The sequence below is a fragment of the Patiria miniata genome, unplaced genomic scaffold (assembly GCF_015706575.1).
Source record: "Patiria miniata isolate m_02_andy unplaced genomic scaffold, ASM1570657v1 HiC_scaffold_6, whole genome shotgun sequence".
Lineage (NCBI taxonomy): Eukaryota > Metazoa > Echinodermata > Asteroidea > Valvatida > Asterinidae > Patiria > Patiria miniata.
The window spans coordinates 10,462,821-10,484,964 of NW_024037073.1; the positions used below are offsets into that span (position 1 = coordinate 10,462,821).

At 41.5% G+C, this 22,144-nt stretch overlaps 2 protein-coding genes across 2 annotated transcripts in view; one reads left to right on the plus strand and one right to left on the minus strand.

Annotated features, from left to right (window-relative positions):
• LOC119742841 (deleted in malignant brain tumors 1 protein-like) overlaps positions 1-7,490 on the minus strand; it is a 44,364-nt gene extending 36,874 nt beyond the window's left edge. Inside the window, exons 1-2 of the mRNA XM_038219042.1 lie at positions 7,385-7,490; positions 4,328-4,436 (exon numbers count right to left, since the gene is read on the minus strand). Coding sequence (XP_038074970.1) covers positions 4,328-4,424 — 97 coding nt within the window. The 5' untranslated portion in view covers positions 4,425-4,436; positions 7,385-7,490. The remainder of the gene's footprint in view (positions 1-4,327; positions 4,437-7,384) is intronic.
• A 10,873-nt stretch (positions 7,491-18,363) lies between these two features.
• Positions 18,364-20,278, plus strand: LOC119743560 (adrenocorticotropic hormone receptor-like). The gene is made up of 3 exons (XM_038219982.1): positions 18,364-18,573; positions 18,857-18,962; positions 19,126-20,278. Exon 3 carries the CDS (start codon positions 19,158-19,160, stop codon positions 20,070-20,072), a length of 915 nt encoding a protein of 304 aa, XP_038075910.1. The 5' UTR covers positions 18,364-18,573; positions 18,857-18,962; positions 19,126-19,157; the 3' UTR covers positions 20,073-20,278.
• The last annotated feature ends 1,866 nt before the right edge of the window (positions 20,279-22,144 follow it).

Consider the following 22,144-nt stretch of genomic DNA (forward strand, 5'->3'; position numbering starts at 1 on the left):
GGCCCTGCACTAGTCTCTACTTTAATTCCGGGAATCTCTGTCTGTCTGTCTGTCTGTCTGTCCGTCGATTTTCTCCAGAACCGGGCACCGTATGAAGTTGAAAATCGGCGGGTATATTGCTCGGACCACAGAATGTGCAGTGCCAAGTTGGAAGTGGTTTTGACGAGGGGTTCTTGAAAAAGCTGCAAAAAAACAGCATTTGTTTAGCCTCAACGTGGCAGATTATATACCTTGAACACGCGCAGGGATTTTCAATTGTTTACGTCATGTTTGAGCAAAAGCGCGCGTGCTCAATATGACGCAAACAGTGCAAAAAGGACGGGCACATTGTAGGGCGATAGCACTGCACACCATGTCTTCGTACGTACATATACATGAGTGGCATGCACGGGCACATGCATTTTGTAGTCAACTGAGCAACCATCACTGCACTGTATGTAGGCGGTCGACTGAGCAACTCTAATACAATATGGTTTCGCCCTACAACTACGCCCTAGAGTTGTAGGGCGATGCCATATTGTCCAGTAGGGGTAAATATCAGTGCCAGGGGGTGAAGACATTTTGTGCGTTTAACTTGCGACTGTGCGTTCACACCATTTAATTATGTGCGTTGTTTGCAAGAGCTGCAGTTCTCAACTCATTTTCGACTGGCCCTGCACTAGTCCTTACTATAATTCCGGGAATCTCTGTCTGTCCGTCTGTCTGTCCGTCGATTATCTCCGGAACCGGGCACCGTATGAAGTTGAAAATCGGCGGGTGTGTTGCTCGGGACAACAGAATGTGCAGTGTCAAGTTTGAAGTGGTTTGGAAGAGGGGTTCTCGAAAAAGCTGCAAAAAAAGCAGTATTTTCTGAGGCCCAGCGCGCCAGAATATAGCCTAAAACTCCGCGCACTGATGTTCTTTTCAATTGTTTACGTCATGTTTGAGCAAGAGCGCGCGTGCTTAATATGACGCAACAATGGAAAAAGGACAGGCACATTGTAGGGCGATAGCTCTGCACACCATGTCTTCGTACGTGAGTGGCATGCATGCACGGGCACATGCATTTTGTAGTCAACTGAGCAACCATCACTGCACTGTATGTAGGCGGTCGACTGAGCAACTCTAATACAATATGATATCGCCCTACAACTACGCCCTGCAGTTGTAGGGCGATACCATATTGTCCAGTAGGGGTAAATATCAGTGCCGAGGGGTGACGACATTTTAAGCGTTTAACTTGCGAGTGTGCGTTCACACCATTGTATAATGTGCGTTATTTGCACGAGTGCAGTTCTGAACTGCCCCTTCCGAACACGCACATTTTCGACTGGCCCTGCACTATTCTCTACTTTAATTCCGGGAATCTCTGTCTGTCCGTCTGTCTGTCCGTCGATTTTCTCCAGAACCGGGCACCGTATGAAGTTGAAAATCGGCGGGTATATTGCTCGGGACCACAGAAAGTGCAGTGCCAAGTTGGAAGTGGTTTTGACGAGGGGTTCTTGAAAAAGCTGCAAAAAAGCAGCATTTGTTTAGCCTCAACGTGGCAGATTATATACCTTGAACACGCGCAGGGATTTTCAATTGTTTACGTCATGTTTGAGCAAAAGTGCGCGTGCTCAATATGACGCAAACAGTGCAAAAAGGACGGGCACATTGTAGGGCGATAGCACTGCACACCATGTCTTCGTACGTACATATACATGAGTGCCATGCACGGGCACATGCATTTTGTAGTCAACTGAGCAACCATCACTGCACTGTATGTAGGCGGTCGAATGAGCAACTCTAATACAATATGGTTTCGCCCTACAACTACGCCCTAGAGTTGTAGGGCGATGCCATATTGTCCAGTAGGGGTAAATATCAGTGCCAGGGGGTGAAGACATTTCGTGCGTTTAACTTGCGACTGTGCGTTCACACCATTTAATAATGTGCGTTGTTTGCAAGAGCTGCAGTTCTCAACTCATTTTCGACTGGCCCTGCACTAGTCCTTACTATAATTCCGGGAATCTCTGTCTGTCCGTCTGTCTGTCCGTCGATTATCTCCGGAACCGGGCACCGTATGAAGTTGAAAATCGGCGGGTGTGTTGCTCGGGACAACAGACTGTGCAGTGTCAAGTTTGAAGTGGTTTGGAAGAGGGGTTCTCGAAAAAGCTGCAAAAAAGCAGTATTTTCTGAGGCCCAGCGCGCCAGAATATAGCCTAAAACTCCGCACACTGATGTTCTTTTCAATTGTTTACGTCATGTTTGAGCAAGAGCGCGCGTGCTTAATATGACGCAACAATGGAAAAAGGACGGGCACATTGTAGGGCGATAGCTCTGCACACCATGTCTTCGTACGTGAGTGGCATGCATGCACGGGCACATGCATTTTGTAGTCAACTGAGCAACCATCACTGCACTGTATGTAGGCGGTCGACTGAGCAACTCTAATACAATATGATATCGCCCTACAACTACGCCCTGCAGTTGTAGGGCGATACCATATTGTCCAGTAGGGGTAAATATCAGTGCCGAGGGGTGACGACATTTTCAGCGTTTAACTTGCGAGTGTGTGTTCACACCATTGAATAATGTGCGTTATTTGCACGAGCTGCAGTTCTCAACTGCCCTTCCGAACACGCACATTTTCGACTGGCCCTGCACTAGTCCTTACTATAATTCAAGGAATCTCTGTCTGTTTGTCTGTCTGTCCGTCGATTATCTCCAGAACCGGGCACCGTATGAAGTTGAAAATCGGCGGGTGTATTGCTCTGGGCCACATAATGTGCAGTGCCAAGTTTTTGAAAAAAGCTGCAAAAAAGCAGTATTTTCGGAGGCAAACGTGGCAGCTTAGAACATAGCACCACGCACTGCCGTTCTTTTCAATTGTTTACGTCATGTATAAGCTAAAGTGCGCGTTCTCAATATGACGCAAACAATGCAAAAAGGACGGACACGCGCACGTGCAGTGGTGTAGGGCGACACATGGTCCAGTACGGGTGAATAGCACATGTTTTCGTATGTACACGGGCACATTATTTTTGCAGTCGACTGAGCGACCATTGTAGGTCGTCGAACTTCAAACTTGGCACAAACTTTGACGTAAGTGTGCGTTTAACCTGTGAAAACAACACCATTGAATCGCGTGCGTTGTTTGCACGAGCAGTTCTCCAAAACTCTGCAAGTATGCAACCTATACCAGCGGCAAAACAATGTGCGCTTCCCGAACATGCACATTCATACTCGGACAATGATCCTTGATTACTATGCAACTGTCCTTCCAGTATTCCTGTACGGATCGGGAAACCTGAACTACATTTAGGCGCAAAAGCTTTGGACACGCCCCTAAGGGCTCTGTCACACTTCTGCGCATCCTAATTCCTTATGAGTTGCGCATTGACATTTTTTTCATACGCAGTCGTACGCACAATACGCACCTCATATGCATCTCTATCGTTTTGTGTAGGTTTTATGTACGCAGATATACGCGTGCTACGGCCCAGTACGCAGGATAGTTTTGGGCATGCACAAAACTACGCTGCGTACGCTGTTACGCAGGTCATAAGTTATAAATACGCAGCGCATTGGTCCCGCATCGGTCGAGTGCGTTACGAGTACGTTATGTGTTCGTGACGCACCCCGTCAGCATATGAGCCGCCTGTATTGGACGTATTCATAGCGTACCTGCAGCGCAGATGCAACGCACGCTGAACGGCGAGCGGCGGAAATGCGGCGGGAATACGCTCAGAAGTGCGTCAAGCATGCGGTCGGCATAAGTCGGGTGCGTCCGGAATACGCTCGGCATGCGCACTGCATACTGACCTATTCGCAGCCCGAAAAATTATGTTGTGCACTGCATACGCAACTCATACGCATCTCAGACGCAATGGATGCGCTGAATTCGTTACTTGTACGCTAGATGTGCGTCGCAAATGGGGCATTGAACTGGAAATTAACAGGTTAAGTGGGTTATGAATCGCGCAAAGGCGATGGACAACACCCGAAAATTAGGAAGTTATTTCAATTCTAGGCGCACGGGTTGTGCATATAAAATTATTATGCAAGGCCAGTTTAGCATGATTGGTTTCTTGGTATGTGTACCGTTTTTAGTCCCTCAACTTCAAAAGACCTCAACACACCTTAATTCGAGAACTAATATCAACTGAACGGAAAGTATTAAGAGGATAACAGGACCAAGTCTTTCCCAAGAAAAAAACGGTTAGAAACATGGTCAATGGCATCACTCAGAAGCCCTGTTTTGCGTTTAATTTGCCTCAGAGTACATGCTAATATCGATTGCATAAAGAGTCATTCCTTCGCAAAATGCTCATAAATGAAAGTATATTACTAAGGTCGTACTCACATGCATCAGCCAACATGAACAGTACCTCCGTCATCACAATGACACCAAGCAATTGAAGCAACATCGTTTTGCTACACGGGTGTTTCATGGTAATCATCTTGTACTCAATCTGGCAAAACAAAAATGACGATACGTGTACCAAACAATGAACTGTCGTGTTCTTTAACTCATTATATTTAAATTAAATTAACTTGATTAAACGAATTCCATTCAAATAAAACGTATAAAACAATGAACATGCTCTATAATGTTTTAGAAAAGAAAAAAAAACATATGGAGCTCGTTCCCTTAAATAAGAAGGATGCAGGGGGAAAGTAAATGTAATTGACTGTGAAAATTCCACATAATTCGCGTACTCTTCAGACACGTTTTTTTCTACAAACACCACGCAATTCAGTTATCCGCCACATATCATTTTACCGATAGTCATTGATAAAGTACGATGAAAGAAAACAAAGGAAAAAGACAAAACTTGCCATTCTAATGTCCAAAAAAGAGTTGAAAACCAAAACACAACAACGGACAGTAAAAATAATGTTTCAGTCTTGACTCAACTTATTTGAATCTGACTCCTGTGTGTAATATCTGTCACTCAGCTGTATGGCGTCAAAGCATTTAGCATTCCCTGGACAGCTGTAAAATGAGATTTTTGGCGAGCTGCGAAGCAGATGCGAGCCTATGCAATACCAATTTCCGTCCGTCTGTCCGTCGGGCCGTCGGGCCGTCCGTCGGGCCGTCCATCCGGCGTACGTCTGTCCGGCCGTCCGCGTTCAGATAAAAATGTTGAAGTATTTGGTTTTACGTGTATAACATGTACACTATGCATTTTGGGGAGCATTCATGTGCTTCAGGTTTGATCATTTAGTTGTATGGGGTTGGAGTAAGGATTTGGTAGGGATATATAGGTAGGGGAAGATGGGGGTGGGGTCGGGGTGGGGGATAGGGGTTTGGGTTGGTGGGGATGGGTAGGGATGGGGTACGGGAGGATGGGGTGGGTTGGGGGATAGAGATTGGAATAATGGGTTTGGGAGGGGGGTGGGTGGGGACAGGTAGGGGAGACAGGTAGGGGAGGATGGGGTAGATGGGTGTAGGGGTTGGGTTAGGTGGGGTGGGGCAGGGGGCGGGATATAGGGATTAAAGTAGGGGTTGGGGTTGGGTCGGGATGTGTAAGGGTGGGTGGGTGTAGGGGTTCGGTAAGGGGAGGGTAGGTGAGGGGTGGGATGTAGGGATTGGAGTTGGGGTTGGGGTGGGGATGTATGGGTAGGGGAGAATGGGGTGGGTGGTGGTAGGGGGTTGGGGTAAGGGAGGGTGGGGGAGGGGAAGGAGATAGGGATTGGAGTTTGGGTGGGGTTGAGATGTGTATGTGATGGGGTGGAGATGGGTAGGGGGAGGATGGATAGGTAGGGGGTTGGGGTGGGTATGGGGGGGCAAGGCAGGGATGGGGTAAGGTTTGGGGCAAGTGGTGATGATGCTGTGTCTACAAGTACATGTATACCCATTCATGTTCTGAATTTGTGGGGACTACACAAGAGTTCTTCCATGGTAATACTTGTATTACAGAAGACGCTGTGGGGGCTACAAAAGGGCTCCACTACTGGGCCCTACATGTAATTACTCTAACAATGGAAAACAAATGGAAATACAGTGTACATGTATTTATTATGTAAATCTGTTGACTTTTTATGTTGACATTTAAAAACTGACCCCTACACCTTGGCACATCAACCACAATCCTGATCCCCGTCACCTCCCCAACCCTACCTTCAGCCTCCCTTCCTGCCTTCGACAGTGAGCCATGGCGGCTTCGCCGTTCTATTTTTTTTTTTTTTTAGTTAGACATGATAGCAAAGAACTGAACAATTTAGCCTATGTGTTTATCCTGATAATACCCTGATTATTACGTGTTTCATCGGGAGTCAACATTACAAACGAGAAACGTATTTATCCTGGTCACTCTCTTTTTCTGCACACTGCATTTACTTATGTATATCCGGGAAATACGAAACAATAACTGTCTGATTCCGCCTACACAACGGTTGTCTATTGTGAAGCTGTAAAGGATTGTATGTTGTGCATAAGCCAACCCGATCTGCTAGACTTGTTTTACTGGTCCTATCAATGTTGGTATCAGGATGGGAACCACTCTAGTCTGTTGGAAATGAATTATTGTCGTGCTTATATAATTAGTTCATAAATAGTTTAGTAATTAATCCATAACTAAACGTTGGCCGACTTTGTTCTTCTTTTGATGCTTTATTGGAAAGTGAATATCTGCCGTTTTGCTATAAGGACGAATAACAGCAATTTTGGGAGGAACTCGTAAAATACATAAATAATAGTTCTTCAGAACAAATCTCGGGGCCTATAACAAAACCACTTTCCTGGTATAACTTTGTCAGGCACGGATCGGGGGGGGGGTCCCAAAAAAACCAGCTCTGTCAAAATTGTTTTTTTTCCAAAGAAATTCCTAAAAACCAATGCTTATAAAACTGCCCCCCGCGCTCTAACACCCCAAAACAATTATACTGGTATTAATATACGCCTGTGCACAAAATATGGACAGAGCCTGCTGGGTTACGGGGTATTTGTGCACTATCATGACTATATATAGTGTTAACAATCGGAAAGAGCTCCCATTAAAAGTAAAGTACGAGCCCCCCCCCATGACCCAAGTGTCCGAACACAAAAAAACGTCTACATTTCAGCATTGATTTTCTGATGACCCCCCCCCCTTGCAAAAATTCCTGGATCCGCACCTGCTTTGTCCATTAAGAATTATATTGATGGGCAAGTCAGTGAGGTCACACAATTCCTGAAAAATTGGGCTCATAAAGAGGGTGATGTAGGCTATAGAAAAAATAAACCATTGTCATTCCACCTCTTAGAATGAAACATAAATAACCAGAAACTTCGATTGGTGAACATTTTGTATTACGTATTAATTTGTGGGCACTTTGTTACGTTTCCCTTGAATTGTGAACAGACATACATTTTGCCGAACTGTCTTTAACCAGCCGTAGAGTCATGCACAGATCAGACAAACCGTGAAATTCTTACCTGTTGGTGTTTGCAGTCAGTCCAATCTTTTTACTGCGCAGCTTTGTTCAATGATTTGGTTATGGATTGCTCATGACTCGGAAATATCCCCCTTCTGATAGAATGTACTGAGCGTTCTGCGAGTAAAAATTAAAAATATATATATTTTTAACTGAAGCTTCCTTGTCCTTATCTTGTCAACATTGTCACTGCGCATGGGTAAAATATTGATAATTTGTGCAGATGGTGCTGGAGATGGTGCTGGAGATAAAGAAAGTGAAACATGCCTTTCCGGCACTGCATTGTAAAAAAATAAACAAGTTTGCTTTTCTTGAAGAAGGAAATTCCTGGTGTTTAATTATTGTGTGTGTTTAAAGTATAGTGGGGGCTTCCATTATATATGTACTTGTAAAGCATGAATTCCACATGCACTTCTACACGAGTTGAATTATACATGAATTGGACACTCTTTTCTATGTAATATTGTTCTTAGTAAGACTTACAAATGGATCAGTCAATGCTAATTATTTTGTGAACCTACTAAAAAGAAAAATGGAATATCATATTGATTTCCCTTTGCTTATTTGCTGAAGTTTTATTTAACTTAAGAAATGATAAATCACTAAAATTGAAAGGGACGCGTATCGGGGAAGGGAGGGGGAAGTGTTTGCAATTTGCCCCCCCCCCCCATTCCCCAGTACCTCTCAACGGGTATCAATAGAGGGGTGTGCGTGAGGTGACAGTAGAACGAATGAAATTAAATAATTTGAGCGGGATTTAAATATGCCATCTCAAATAACGGACGTTGATTGGGAATCATATTGCAATAAATTATAAACGATATCAGCAGCTATCAATAGACCAATTACAGCGGCCATTTGCTCACCCAGGATTTTTTTTATTGGCAGGGGGCCACAATTTTTGTTCAATATCTTTTTCTGAAGTGGGTGTGCCACTGACAGCGGCCGAAGTAGAGTTTTTGAAGGGCGGTCATTGTCGTTAGGGCGCCCTTTTTGTTTGCTTTTCTTTTCGGTGAATGCTACATCTTGGCCCGGCCTCCCGATTCCACAGCCTTTGCCATGGCAACTGCAGTGTATGTAGGCCTTCTCGGTAATCAAAAGCGATCATTAAATTTGGATCCTGTTATTTCCAGAGACAGTAGAGTAATGACCAGAAACTGATTTAGTTGGTGTGTTATTAATGTCTACCCAAATATAGGGCCTAGATATACATTTTCTGCCAAGAAGGGGGGAGGATCATACCCACCCCCGCCCGCCCACACAAAAAGTGTGTGTGGGTGTGTGTGTGTGCGTGAAGGGGGGGGGGGGGGGGGGGGGGGGGGGGGGGGGGGCAATGGCCCTTCTGCCCCCTCCTGCCCCGCCCCCTGCCGCGCATTCTCCCCGGCAAATGGCCTTGCAAGTAAGGTGGTAAACATTCATGATTTTCAGTTTTTGGTTCGAAACAAGGAAACACTTACAGGAAATAACATGTCGCAAAAACCATTCATCTCCGGCATTCTAAGTTGTTTTTTTTTTGTTATGATAACAATAGATGAATTCAGAGGCTGTTTCAGGTCATTATAACATCATGTATAATTAAATAATAGGAGTCAGGAAAAGATTTATAATTGTAGGCAGTAGAGTGTTTCCTTCTATTTGACGGGGTGGTTAACTTGTACAGTAATAATAATACACATGGGAGTCGCCAGGTTTTTTCCCACCGATATCCCTGTACTTTACCCGAGTATTCTCGATTTATTATTTTTCAAAGGTGGGCAGAGACATTTGCCCCCCCCCCCCTTCCGCATTAAATTAGCAGCAATGATACTTCGCGCCTTTGTTACTTTTTGTTTCTCTTATTTTGTATTTTTTTTTTTTTTTGGGAGGAGGGTAAGCACCGCCTTGGCCCCCCCCCCCCTCCGCGACACCCATATTTTTTTATTTTTATGAGCGCCGCCAGGATTTTTTTCTAGAGGGGGTAAATCACATTTTTTCCACCCGAAATCCCTGTAATTTACCAGCATATTCTCGATTTATCATTTTTCGAAGGTGGGCAGGAAATTTGCCTCCCCACCCCATTAAATCAACAGCAATTTGACTTCGCGCCTTTTTAAAATATTTTTGTTTTTAGCTTTTCAGTTTTCAGATAAAAACCCTTGTGGCACAGGAGAGAACCAACGCACACCTTTAATCACAAATTAATGGTCCTTGCCGGAAACTTACCAGGGCTACAGTGGTGAGAGGCGATCGCTTTACGCACTACCACCCATGCCACCAAAAGGACAAATCTGCGCTCATTTTTTCAACTCCAAGGCCCGATAAGGGGACATAATGACCCCCTATTGGCTACGTGTTCTATGGTCTCGCATACAGATATTCAATGGCAGAAGACGTTGATTAACGCCCCACTCCCGCAAGCTGATCACCACTGAGACCAATTCACACACACATACACGAGGCAAACGTTGCATTCTGGGAAGCATTCTACAATGACCACTGTACGAACATTCTGTGCGGTGACGTAAATCCCTTGGCTAGACACCGTTTGGCAATAGGTGGCGCTGTTCATAATAATGCACTGATCACACCAGCAAGTAAATAAAGTGAACGACACGAGTGGTACTGTTTTGCGGGAGCTTTCCCTAAATAAGTTTCATTATGACTTTATATATATATATATATATTTTATGTTGTATTTATTTCAATGGCTACAAAGATGTGTTCATTGTTCACCACAAATATATGGGGGGGGGGGTAATCAAATGGCTCACCTCAAAACAGTATGTATATCCCACTCCCCCCCCCCCCCCTTCCTGGACGGTACTGGTAAATACAGTCCATCAAAATGGAGCTTTAAAAAGGCAGTTTACCCCGGTAAACAAGTCATTAACTAAATCTTCCCAATGACAGATCCCCCCCCCAAAAAAAGTGGAGGGTACCTTGTTAAGGGTTTAAAAGACTGGAGTCCTCTTTCGCTCAATTGGGATGTTCAAGGACCTAGCGTCCCTTTAAGACTGAGTCACTCTTTTATTCCCTTTCATAAATGCGGCGCCCTTTTTTGGTTGAAAAGAATAATAATGTAGGAAAATAAATGTAACAAATTACCTGTTTTTGTAAATTTTCAACTCCAGTCAGTTGTTCAGGCTCCGTTTCGAATTCACGAAGGGTCGGCGAAATGCATATGATTCGACGCTCAAAATTTTGTCCACATGGTCCGCAATGAAAAGAAATCACATCCGGTATGTGGTGTATGCATTTCTATGGCAAACTTTTCGGATAGTATTTGTGCGCATTGGCTAACGGCGGTCTACGGCTGCAACCAGATGCTTTATACAAAGGTCATGATAAATTACCCGGAATGCCCTCCCCACTTCCTTTACAAGATTCTGTGAAGCTCATCTGCCCTTCCCAGCGCCCTGTTTGCAGGGCGGGAGGGAGTACCAGCGAAGAGTCCTGTATGGTGGGCCCACAATATGTTCAACTCCTCAAAAGTGTTGCGTGCCCTCACGTTCGGCCGAACATTTTCTTTTGCACACAATAAGTGCCGCACCCATTCATATGATTCCTGGAACGTTATAAGTGCAAGACTGCCAGTTTGTAACTTTGTGAGTTTGTTCCGGCTGTGCAGCCGGTCCCTGACAGGCACGGTCATGTAAGCGTTAGTGTCAATGAGGGCGCTGTAACAGCTGAAACAGCTAAAAAGATGAAACAGCCAAATTACTACCTAATTACAGCAGCGGCGTAGCTACGGGGGCAGGCGGGGGGGGGGGGGGGTGGGTAAAAAGTCCGCCCCCAGTCGGCCCCCCACACTGACAATTTGGCATTCGAGAAAAGCACAGCCACATATGATTTTTTTTCGTGAGTGGTTGTTTACTTTAACGTCCCTTGAAAAGCAAATAACGGTAGTGGTTATTGTCTAACCATGGTCTAATGCAGCCATGGCCTAAATGTAGCCACGTTTTGAACAGTGCTCCAATGGGAAGATGGTGTTCAGCCCCAATGTACAGCATTTGGAAAAAAAAAATATTTGCTTCTTTGAAACTGTACCTATATTACCACCTGGTCAGATTATAACATTATAATAATATATGACCTCTGAAAATATAAAGTTAGAAGTTGCAAAGAAATAACAATAAATAGTACATTTTACTATCTAGAGGCATACATATGCAGCTGCAGTATCAATTCCCAGCAAAAATAAAAAGATATTAAACAAAAATAGAAAAATATAGATAAAAGGTGTGGTGTTGGAGTTTGATTTAAAAATAAAAATCAAAAATATTATTGATGTTCTTCTGTTACCTAGTAAATTGTTTATATTCCTGAATCACGTACGGAAAATAAAATAAAACGATAGTATACCTGTCAAAACTTGTCGCCAGTATCAGTGGTGCTATAAGCTCATGTTACCACAGCAAGAATGTTCGTAAATACACCGCGAGTCGTATTCGCACATCTCATGAATACATGTACTTGGCGTCACACGTCATGTTGTATGCCATTCACAAAGGTTAGCAGCTCGTTTATTCATCTTTGAACATAGAATGTTCCCCTTTATATTTTTAGACTTTATTAGGCCTTAAAAAAAATTCAAATTGACATACCTAAGTTTTGTCTCAGACTGAAATCTGTGTGTCAGATAACAAACAAAATCATCAAAACAATTAACAAGACAGCAAAGTTATTAGTTACATAGGGGATACAGATATAAAATGTCCTATATATGGCCAAAAAAAAAATTGTGTCACTGCAAAACCAAAGTTCAAAGTACAAATTAAAACTTCTATCACATGATCAAAGAATACAATAAAACAAACAAACTGCGTCTGAGGACATTACGGCATTTATTCAAGTTGGCAAACAAGTGAAGGTTTTCAGAAGGCAAATCATATGATTCCTTCGCATTCTAAGGCAATTTGAGAATATATGTTGGAAATTAAGCATTCGATCTATTATTATTTTTTGGCTCCATGTGACTAATACCATAACAGTAGATTGCACCCCTCCCTCCTAGATCCGCTACTGAGTACGATAAATACAATCAATGTGAGATGGCAAAGCAAAATCGAATAATGATGTGCGTACGTTCCTATTAAAAAAATAGTAGGCCTTAGTAGTAGTATTAATGCACGGCTCATTTTACCGTGCCTAATTTTATTTGGTAAGATTTTCGCAAAACTTTGTTACAAATTCCTCTGACACGTCCATATAATCTCCAAGAACATCCAAGTCGTCACTATCAGAATCGTTTGGGTCGATTTCTTGCAAGAGTTGTTGCAGTGTCAGCCTCGGTAAGGTCGCCTTGATGCTCAATGCAATGACGCGTACACACGCACATACTGAATGTCTGTGTATTGATGTACATGTACAGACAATAATGTGTATTATATAAGCAGTCTTACATGCATGCACAATACAGTAGATTGACATTGATGCGAAAGGTCATTACGCCATTTTTTTAAGCACATGTAACCTTTCTGTATTGCATGTTAAAGGGGAACTCCCCGGCTGCATATGCCGATATGACTAGAGGTCGCGCTGTTCGTGCGTGGAAATACAGCACGATAAAAAGAGGACCGACTTTTGGGCGGTTGCTATGTGGGCCCAACAGTGAGTAAAAGGCCAGATAATCTCCGTCACAACGGGAACTGTTGTTAGTGACTTTAGTGTTATTTGAAGGGAACAGGTTTCCTTTTTTTGTTTAATATAATGCGTTAGAATAAAGAATACCAATATTACACTGGTGAAGCTTTCCGGTCAAGGTCTGTCCGGTCTATTAACTCAACTCGCTCTTATGGTAACTTACTGGTCCTCTCTTTTCCAAAAAGATCATTGGCGTCGCCAGGATTTTTCCGGGGGGGGGGGCAAAGCAAATTCCCCCCCCCCCCAAAAAAAATCCTTAACTTTTCATCATATTCTCAATTTATCATTTTTTCGAGCATGAGTAGGGGGGGGGGGGGGCATTTGCCCTCCCCCGATTAAATTAACACCAATATGGCTTCGCACCTCTTTTTCCTTTTTTTCCCGTTTTCCAGCCCCCCCCCCCCCTTTGCGACGTCCATGAATATGATACATATACTCAAACCAAGTAAGCGGGTTTTACAATTCCATCAGTGGCAGAAGTGAAGCATCTATTTTATGAATTATATGTGCCATGTTTGATTGATAGGTCTTACGATGTTATAAAGTATCCCCTCATTGTCCTTAGCCATAAAGGCCCCCCCCCCTCAACTTTTTCTGCGAAAGCTTTGAACATGCGCCTTCAAAACTGAATTTCCCCATAATACGTAGTGTACACAGAGCAGAATTACCATTCGTGCATATGATTAATTAATAAGCCATAATTCCAAAACCCTTTAACCTATAGTCATGAAATTTCTTGGGTATGTTTATGATAAGCTGTTCTTTGCATGTACCGAGTTTCAAAATTGTTTGTCACTTGGTGGCCGAGATCTTAGGGGGAATCCTCCCCCCCCCCTCCCCCCGGCTGAGAGATGGTCAAAATAACCCGGCCCTTTTTTAATTGCGTATGCCAACCTGAAAGTATCGATATTTACCCCAAACAGGTGCCATGTATAATGTACCATAATGTCTCATTAAGCCAATATTGTTGCCCCCATCCCTAAATCCATACACTACCAACCTCAGTAATAAAAAATACCTTTTTATTGCAAGAAGAGCAATAACACAGTAATGCGTATCAGATTCCCACTGTAGGTTTCAAGATGCCCAACTCGTTTTATTGTCCTGTTGCAGTTGGCTGATAATGATGATCACAGCCTTGGTTAATTATCTTATTCAATCTATTCATCAGATGCAATTTGTTGGTTGTTCCCAAATACAAAAATTTCCAAACGCACATTTCTGGCATTTTGAATAACAAGGTTTTATCAGTCTGAGTGTAAATTAAACATCTTTTATGGACTTGCGTTACTCGAACTCAAAATGAATACACATCTTACTGAAACAACCAATCTCCATTTGGGTTCAGGAGTCCTTAATATTTTATTTAAAATTTAACACCTTGTATATTATTTATGTTTTATATTTAATTTAGTATTTGCAGTTTTATGTAAATTAATAAATACACTGCCAGAAAATGTTCATTGAAATCTTTAGATTGTTTCCATGGCAATATTACATTTTTCAAAGTAGAGTATAGTTGCCATAAAACATTAACCAGTAATACTACTTCCGACTCAGATTCAAAACGTTTGGGATGTAATACATACATATAATTTCCTTTTACTTTACCAACAATTAAAACACTTCCTTTGAAGTACCAGAAAAATAACAATATATTAATATTACATATTTAAATATAACCTTGTTAACAATTCAGAACACAATATAAAACTGTTTGATAGAATCATATGACATTTCGAGGAATAAGTTGAGATAATTGCGGTAATAGACAGATAGAACCAGTGTTTGTGTGGGCAAAACACGTAAAACAAGTGCAAGAAGCGGAGCTTCTGAACCCAAAAAAGCAAAGAAATGGGGGAAAAACAAAGGTGGCTGATGGGGTGGTGGTGGGTTAAGTTTCATGGGCAAAACATTTGCCTTTTCTCTGGTCAGAGGTGGAATCGAGAATGACGCGACGCCAAACTATTGCGTGCTATTTATATGTACACGGAAGAACTGTCCACCAATTACCGCCAGTTATTCACGCGTTCAGCGTGTGACGTAATCGTAAACAACCACATAAGGGATCTTCTCAAAAAAATCTCGAGGTGTCCGCGCGTCCATAAACCTGATTAAACTGCGCTTAATCATCATTTATGGACTTGCGTTACTCGAACTCAAAATGAATACACATCTAACTGAAACAACCAATCTCCATTTGGTTTCAGGAGTCCTTAATATTTTATTTAAAATTTAACACATTGTATATTATTTATATTTTATATTTAATTTAGTATTTGCAGTTTCATGTAAATTAATAAATACACTGCAAGAAAATGTTCAATGAAATCTTTAGATTGTTTCCATGGCAATATTACATTTTCAATGTAAAGTATAGTTGCCATAAAACATTAACCAGTAATACTTCTTCCCACTCAGATTCAAAACGTTTGGGATGTAAGTAGATACATACATATAATTTCCTTTTACTTTACCAACAATTAAAACACTTCCTTTGAAGTACCAGAAAAATCACAATTTTAATATTACATATTTAAATATAACCTTGTTAACAATTCAGAAAACAATATAAAACTGTTTGATAGAATCATATGACATTTCGAGGAATAAGCTGAGATAATTGCGGTAATAGACAGATAGAACCAGTGTTTGTGTGGGGAAAACACGCCACAAGTCATCCAAGCAGATCTGGTTGCCAAGCAGCATCTGTGTAGGACGGCTCCCCACAAAACACTCGGAGAAAAAAACGCTACCAGGTTAATGACGAAAACCCAAAAGCAAAGAATACCCGCAATAGGTTACCATAAATGGTTCAAATTGAAACAAATCATTTCATATGACGATTTGTAAACGCATGATAGAATGTACATCTACCATATCAGCCGTACTTAAAGAACGTAATTCTTGTTATTATTTCATAATCGTAATGTGCGAGGAAGAACAGCAATTAACACTATCTAACCAAACACACAAATGATGTTTTGAGATTGTCGAGAAAACTGTTGGATGTAGTTAAAGAAATTCAACTTTGAATCAAATGGGAATGGTCGTGCGTCATTAGTAAATTTGTCATATTTCCTAACAGTTCCTTGTCTTAGTACATTTGGCAAATTGTCTGTTGAAAAGAATAACATAATTTAAAAACAATAATATAAGCCAAGGAAATGTTTGTGTCAATGGCACACATGTTCATGTACATTATTCACTGAGTTATATCTTAACCTGAAGCACAATGTAGCCCATGCGACTTTTGGCCTGGCAGACTGACGTGAATGCGAGTTAACAAGTTATTTACTAAATTAAATTTTATGAAAAGAAATTAAATCGTTTTAATACAATAAAGCAATATCCAGCCTTATCTAGACTGGCACAGAAGCAATTGATGAAATACAAAGAACAACAAGTTTAGGTCACAATGCTGAACTTGCTAAGAACTTGGCCATACAGATGCCTTCAAATGGGAAATTAGGGCGCCTCACAGCTTCACACAGTTGTTATGTATGATAGTTGATTGATTCGTTCACAATAAACCGGTAATCCCGGATCCCAATTTTTCTCAGGAGTTAGAACAAATGCAAGCGGCCCACCAAGAAATAAACATCCCATATTACATTTAGGAGAACAATTTCAATCGAGATCAAGCGTCGGAAAAAATGACAATTTTTCTGTTATAAGTGCACTATCATGGGCAACAAGAAAGTGACGCCCTCCTTAAGTTGTAATTGATCCCAGGAAAGGCGAAAACCCAACCAAAAACAAATTAGTGGGGAAAAATGGGAACAATCAGTTCCGGCCCCTATACATTTAGGAGAACAATTTCAATCGAGATCAAGCGTCGGAAAAAATGACAATTTTTCTGTTATAAGTACACTATCATGGGCAACAAGAAAGTGACGCCGCCCTCCTTAAGTTGTAATTGATCCAAGGAAAGGCGAAAGCCCCACAAAAAAAAACAAATTAGTGGGAAAAAATGGGAACAATCCCTTCCGGCCCCTAGTCAAGGCGACCAAGTTTTCCTTAAACTCTAGAAGCAATCTTTATAGTGTGTCATTGTTAGAAGGAACTAAATAGATGTGTGGGCCTCATCACTTTGTTCTCGCTCCCTTCTCGAATACTAAATATACAATTGAAAGCACCCAAAACATTGCCAGTGCAGCAATAAAATATGTTAACTTAGTATCAGAAAAAAATTACCACGGCAGTTGTGCAACTTTACAGCCCACAGATAATTCGAATTTAAAATCAAAAATCGCAAGGAGCGCGTTTGATTTTTATGAACAAAATGGCAATGGTGCAGGCCGGTCAATCTTATTTCATCATCTTTCATTTTCTGTTCAGTTTTTGGTGGTAATTTGATAACTTATGGACGAAAATTTAATCAAAAGATGATCACCCCTAAAAGTAATCATTTTGTGGCCTATGATCATTTTGAGAACGATGCCTGCGCTCCATTGCAAAATTTCAGGGCTCAGTTTCATCCGATTTTTTTTTTTACAAAGTAACCTTTTAGTTAAAAAAATGCTCCAATAGCAAAGAAATTGAGGGCATACAAATCGCGATTTGGCCCACATAGGCAATTCTAGGACTATTTACAGGTCTGCACCCTTTAATATACCCGAGATTTGGCTATTATCCCCCAAACCACTTGTACGGCAAGAGGACGGATCTATAACTCATATTTTATCAAACTATTCGGGAAAAATCATTTTCTGGGTTCGATATCAGGCCTGAAAAAAGGCCATCTGTACGCACCTTCCCTGTTGAAGGGCACCCCTACTGGGCGTTCCAGCGCCTTCCAACCCCCACCCCCCTCCCCTTTTGGGAGCATTTGTGTGCCTCCTATCACCCAAGGTCCCCCCACCCCCATTTTTGTCCGTAGGTGGGTTGCTCAAATGTCATGCGTAATTCAGTTTTCGTTGCAAGACATTTAGGTTTTCGTTCTCTCCGTTCCCTTAAAATAAATTATCTCAACGATAAATTCAGAGAAGGAAAATAGTCTTTTAAAATGAGCAGCGCCGACGTGGATTCGACCCAGGGATCTTTGTATCCCTAGGTCATCAAAACTCAAGTATTTGGGTAATAGGAATGCCGATAAAGCATATCTGCCTTCGCCTCCAGAAAAGGATGTAGCTGGTCATGATTATATGAGTGTCATTAGTACACTTAGCTTCAAAGATGATCACACATTATGTTTAGATCCGCACAGAGGGAGGCCATCATTAATACTGTAAAATATGGAAATCTTGTACTTGTTAATAATGCATGGTCATACACTAATGCACAAACGGGACATCGTTCAATGGCTTATTTGCAAATTAAGCGTCTTGCCATATTGACATAACTAAATATTATGAATAGAGGACGATGGCAGTTTTATAGAGGTTTGCACTCAACAACGACGAAAGATTTCAAATCACCCTGTCGGCTATACTCGATCTACCATTCTGTATAGATGACACGAACTAGCTCCAGAGGTTCAGCGTAAATCGTCTTTTGTGATTTCCGCCAGGCTGAAATAAGACTGTACTTGGTTGCTGTGGCAATAGGCAGATCATTGAAATTGAAGTAAGTTAACAATATTATTTGGACTACAATCGGTTTTTTTTGGGTCTAGAACGAGCCTTACCAAATCATGTCAAAAAGAAGTCTCTATAACGGCTTTGTCTGCTCTACGTTAACTAATTTAATTGGTTAGAACACAATCAATTTATTATTTTTTTAATCTTGTAAAAGTGTTATCTGCGTTAGACTTTGAAGTTAAAATTGAAAGGAAGGCCTACAGCGGCTGGTAATGACTTTTAGATCTTTACTTTGGAAAATGTTCTAAGTTTTATCTAACTTCTTTCAGATATCGTGTAAGAATGTACGTCACATTCGACGCTTAAAGTGAAGATATTGTTCCTGGTAGAAGTGAGATAGCCGAAGAGAAATCCCATCACTACACAATTTAACTGGTAAGCTGCCTTTTTTGTATCAAATGTATTATGTCTACAAACATAACGGGGAAATCGGATACAAATTAACTATACAATATGGCCCTTAGTATCATTACAGCTGCATGTTCAAAGTGTCACCAAATATATCGTTCAAATATGTTTTTGGTTTACTTGACTCCAGGACGTAGTATCAGTAAGACCATTTACAGCGTCATGGCGGAAAGTGTGCTAATTGCGACAAAATACTCCATCACCGTTTGCTGTGCAATAGCCATAGTCGAGAATCTCCTTGTGATTGCAGTGTTCGCAGGAACTAAAAAGCTCCGCATCAAATACTACGCTTTCGTCTTCAACCTGGCCTTGGCTGACCTCATGTATGCCGTTTTAGGAATAGCCATTACTTGGATCAGGTTGTTTATACTTGATGGTATTTATGCCACATCGTACACAGTTTCAATATTAACTATATTCTGTGCTGCTATCAATCGTTATCTAGCCCTGTCCATTATGCCACCGGCTCGGTACGATTCACTGGTGACTAAATATCGTCTTATCGGAGTTTGCGTCCTTCTTTGGTGCTTTGCTCTTGCTTATGGTTTATTGACATATTTAGTAGCTTCACCTACACTTGAGGTTTTTGACGCGATAACGAGCCTTGGTTACTCAATGGTGGTGTTTATTGTTTGGGTTATCACCGCGCTTGCTTATTTCTTGGCTTTCCGTAAGATCAAACAGTATACTCCACCTCTTGCATCCACGGCAGGCATCAGTGCCAATATGGAGCGAGACCAAACCCGAGTCCGGCAGACTCGTCGTCTATTAATCCTGTTTGTTCTCATTCTTGTGACGGCATTCTTTTCTTGGATGCCGTATGGCATTCTCTCATTGATTGCCTACTTCAACCCATACCTTTATTACGATAGAACTTACGTGGCATTGTTTTGGGTTGGTACCTTGCTTTACACTCTGTCTAATGTAATCAATCCTTTGCTTTACTGGTGGCGTCTAGATGGTTTCAAAGAGGGTTTTTATGCATTGTTCTGTCGTTGTGTCATTAAGGCGGAACCAAGAGAAACTGAAGTCGAAAGATCTGAGAATGAAAACACAGTGGCAGATACGGGTGTGTAAACGGGTTATAGCCCGACAGACCGAAAGGTTCGATAGTCCGAAGGCCTTTTAGTTCGAAGGGTCATTAGTCCGAAGGCTCGTGAGTTCGAAGGTTCAATAGTCCGAAGGTTAGAAAGTCCGAAGGGCCCAATACGTCCGAAAAAAAGAAAAAGGTTAATTAATCCCAAGGTTCAATTATCCGAATATACAAGTTCGATAGTCCGAACTGACAATAAGGTTCGATAGTCCGAATATACGGTGGGGTTTGATGATCCAAAAAAAGAAAAGAAAAAAAAAGAATAAGGTTAATTAATCCGAAGGTTCGACAGTCCGAATATACGGTAGGGTTCGACAGTCCGAATTGACAAAAACGTTCGATAGTCCGAATAGTTGGTAAGGTCCGATAGTCCGAATATACGGTAGGTTACGATAGTCCGAATTGACAATAAGTTTCGATAGTCCGAATTGAGAATAAGGTTCGATAGTCCGAATATACAGTGGGGTTTGATAGTCCAAAAAAGAATAAGGTTAATTATTCCGAAGGTTCGATAGTCCGAATATAGCGAAGGGTTCGATAGTCCGAATTGACAATCGGGTTCGATAGTTCAAATTTAAGATAAGGTCCAACAGTCCGAATATACAGTAGGGTTCGATAGTCCGAATTGACAATAAGGTTCGATAGTCCGAATTGACAACAAGGGCGGATCCAGAACACATTTTTGGGGGGGGGGGCAAAAAAAATTTGGTCCCCCAAAAAAGTGGGCAAACAAAATTACGGCGTTGGGTTCGGGGCCCGCTTAAGGGCCCCGAAATTTTTTTGGATTCTAGATGCTCTGTGGTGCGATCTGAGGCAACTTCTGACCACTTTAACCAATGTTTTTTTGAGGAAAAGATGGTGATGTACTCATTGCCTGCCTATATTGCGATGTCACATAAAAAAAAAAAAAAAAAAAAATTGGTTTCGTTTTTTTTTTTGGGGGGGGCATGGCCCCCTTTGCCCCCCCCCCCCCCCTGGATCTGCCCTTGATTGGCAATACGGTTCGATAGTCCGAATATACGGTGGGGATCGAACAGTCCGAATTGACAATATGGTTCGATAGTCCGAATTGAGAATAAGGTTCGATAGTCCGAATGGGTAATACGGTTCGTCAGTCTGACTCTTTGGACTATCGGACCTTTCTTTTGATTTATTATTGCCGATTCGGACTATTAGACCTTATAGTCTATCGGACTATCGAACCTTGTTGTCAATTCGGAATAATAAACCTTCGGACTATTGAATTTTATTTTCCTTTCGGACTATTGAACCTTCGGATTAACCTTATTCTAAATTCGGACTGATGAACCTTCGGACTAATGAACCTTCGGATTGCTGAACCTTTGGACTTTTGCATCAAATGTTCGGATTAATGAACCTTATTTCATTTTCGGACTAACGAACCCCCTGTTATGGAATTTTGGTGCATTCGAACTGTCAAACCTTGTGACTTAAGAGCATTTGGACTATTGAAACTTTGGAATATCGAGCGGTCCCCGTGTAAACGTAAGAGGGGACAGGCTGTGCGGGATCAACGTTTGAAAATTAGGTTTCGCAATTTGGTGAATTGTATTTTTTGATTTTACTTTTTTCCAGTAAGAAACACAAACTAAAAATACATCTTGTTTTAAGTGTGGTTAAGGGAGAACTTTTGTGATTATCGAAATACATATGTATTTTGTGATTTAACAAAAATCGCAGTGATTTTGAGTTTTTAAGTAATAACATAAAAAAAATAATCAGTTGTAAATATTCCTTATTTAGTCTGTGGACTTTAGTAACATATGTTATTAAAATGGAGCATTTGGGGTGACCCACCCTGCAGTATTTGGAATATTGTCGCATATCGTAATTTCTTATCTTAGTTTAAAGTGATCGGTTGTAAAGTATTGCTTGAGGAGCCTTTTGTAAATTCCAGTGTTGTTTGTAAATTCCATTCCAATATTGTGCCACTCTTTTAAAATAATTTGGTGTTAGAGGAAGGGTATATAAGCCTTGCACTCGAATCTATTTCATGATCTGACTGTGGAAATCAAATTTGAATTGATCGACATAA

Coding starts and splice junctions, on each gene's coding strand:
- LOC119743560 (XM_038219982.1), top strand. CDS start 19,158: ATGGCGGAAAGTGTGCTAATTGCGACAAAATACTCCATCACCGTTTGC.